Below are 2,498 nucleotides of genomic sequence, written 5' to 3'. Positions count from 1 at the left end.
ACTCCCACTAAGCACCATTTGACCCCCTACGAGGTTGTATTCGGACGACCAATGAACCTTTGGACTGCCCCCAAACCGACCTCCATTCATGGCATCCCGGACGTCCTACTGTCTGATTACTTGTACAAATTAACTAAAACATTGTCTGTCATTCATCAGCAGGTGCAGCAGGCCATCCCCGATGCTTCCAGGGGTCCGGGCCACGACATCCAACCGGGGGACTATGTGTTAGTTCGGAATTTTCAACGGGCGAAGAGTCTGGAACCCCGGTGGACGGGCCCCTGGCAAGTACTGATCACCACCCGGACGGCTCTTCGAGTGGAGGGGAAATGGCACTGGCTGCACGCGTACCACTGCAAGAAGGTCTCCTCAACCCTAGCCACAACCGAAAACATCGACAACCAGGAAGAGCTCTTGAACAAGGATCGGCCATCACTGAACTGCTATCCTGATACCGAGGCACTTGAACTTGCAAAATTCCCTGATCCCACTGTGCCATCCAGGGAAGGGTATTTCCTGCGTCGAAAGGAGGGAGCTTCGGCTAAGTAGACGGACTGAGTTAAATCTCAGAACGGTGACCTAAACACCACCAAGGGTTACCCGGAGAGAAGCTAAACAAAGTCTGTGGTTCTGCCTGCTACAGAGCACCTTGAAGATGATGGAAGCGCCAGATAAGAAGATGATGGAAGCGCCAGATAAGAAGATGATGGAAGCAGCCAGAAATACCCACTACAGGAACCCAAAGACTGACAATATGCACAAATCAAAGACAATTGCCTTCTTCATTGTCTTCCTCTTTTGCCTCCTCCTCATGACTTCCTTCTGGATCTTGGAGGAAAGCACACCTGCACATCAGATATTGCTAACCACTGCACAGCCAACCACTATGAAAGAGCATCACCTGATCTCCCTCTCACCTCAGCTCCGAGAGAGGCGTAAGGAGTTCTGGAACAATTCCTTTGTACAACTGTTGCACCAGCACAACCTTGCTGCAAATGCCACCAACTGCTGGATCTGCGGACTGCTCCCACATGCCACCGGTCACTCCATCCCCTTCATCCCTTCTCCTTTCTCAGTTCATGGCTCCTGCCTTGCCTGGTTGATCCTCATGCAAGAAAGCCACAAGGACAACGCCACTTCTGGTCAGACAGTGTCACACTTCTACTATGGGTTCTGGCTGAACAAAACCGGAAGGACATCTGCTCCCTTTTGCCCCGTGCCCTCCGGTTCCGCCTTCCATATGGACATCCCTGCCAAAGAGCGGGTGGAAATGCAGGTGCTCCATAATCCAGCTAGGCCCACCTTTTCCTACCTACGGAAGCGAACCGCTGCCACTCTGACTGTGGCTCTGTCCGTTATCAACGTCACAGGTCTTGTGTGCATCGAAGGACTGGGAACGCAGCTGGTGGGTCACAGTGCCTGCCACATCACCAGATCATTGGACTCAATTGATCCCCCCTCATTTGTCGCCTCTCCGAATATGTACTTTGTTTGTGGCACCAAAGCGTACACTTGGCTCCCGAAAGGTTGGAGGGGTACTTGCTACATCGCCTTCGTTCTTCCCCCCACGTACGTAGCATCTGCTAACCATCACCGGCAGAGACGCGCAAGTGACATTGGACAAGCCGACTCCACTGGAGCACAGTTCCTGGATACAGTGAAGGGACTTGTTCCCCTCTGGGGCCCAATGGCGAACAGCCGTGCCATCCGACACCTGACCCAGGCAGTAGAAACAACCATCAACATCACTGCTGGCATCCTCGCTAACAACACGGCTGAGCTTCAGGCGGTCCGCCTTGTGGCCCTTCAAAACCGACTTGTTCTAGATGTGGTTCTCGCCGACCGTGGAGGAGCATGCCGCATCATCGGATCTAGCTGCTGCACCTACGTGCCAGATAACTCGCCCTCAGTCTACAAAGCGATTGAACACCTCCATAGACTTTCCTCGGAGGTTCACCAAGAGCAAGAAGGATGGTCGCTTGGGAGCTGGTTTTGGGATACTTTGAAGGACTGGGGATGGAGGTTGTTTACATTTATATTGATACCGGTTGTAGTAATATGTGGGTGTTGCCTAGGTATTCAATGCTTGCCATCTTTGTTTGTACTGATCTCTAACTGCGTGTGCCCTAAGACTTTGGACTTCAGAACTGAGCATATGAATCCCCTCTATGAGGTGGAAATACGTGGCCTTATGGGGATAGATCCGAATTGACAAGTTGGCGAGATATGTTGAAAGGGAGGACTGTGGGATTTTAGTTTGCGGACTGAACATCATCTGCGCCATCTAGTCACTCACGTACAATATGCACGGCAGCCATTTTAGGTACCATGGTCTCCCTGTTCACGATCGATCGCCAGCGCGCTCCCCTGACCCTGCGAGCATCCCCCGCACACCCTGGCTGCCCCCGCTCTCACATGCATAAGTCATAAACCCCCCCCTTCCGCATGACTCTGTCCTTGGGAGTCACACCCGCGCCTGACCAACACCTCCTTTCCCT

At 52.6% G+C, this 2,498-nt stretch overlaps 1 protein-coding gene across 1 annotated transcript; it reads left to right on the top strand.

Annotated features, from left to right (window-relative positions):
* The first annotated feature begins 655 nt into the window (after positions 1–655).
* LOC147660955 (uncharacterized) lies at positions 656–2,212 on the top strand. Its single transcript, XM_086951411.1, has one exon. The coding sequence runs from the start codon at positions 656–658 to the stop codon at positions 2,210–2,212; it is 1,557 nt and encodes a 518-aa protein (XP_086807537.1).
* Positions 2,213–2,498: the final 286 nt, after the last annotated feature.

Source organism: Lissotriton vulgaris, unplaced genomic scaffold, assembly GCF_964263255.1.
Source record: "Lissotriton vulgaris unplaced genomic scaffold, aLisVul1.2 SCAFFOLD_1620, whole genome shotgun sequence".
Lineage (NCBI taxonomy): Eukaryota > Metazoa > Chordata > Amphibia > Caudata > Salamandridae > Lissotriton > Lissotriton vulgaris.
Note: the sequence above shows the minus strand (reverse complement) of the source record. Positions and strands in the feature narration are given on the sequence as shown.

Coding starts and splice junctions, on each gene's coding strand:
- LOC147660955 (XM_086951411.1), top strand. CDS start 656: ATGATGGAAGCGCCAGATAAGAAGATGATGGAAGCGCCAGATAAGAAG.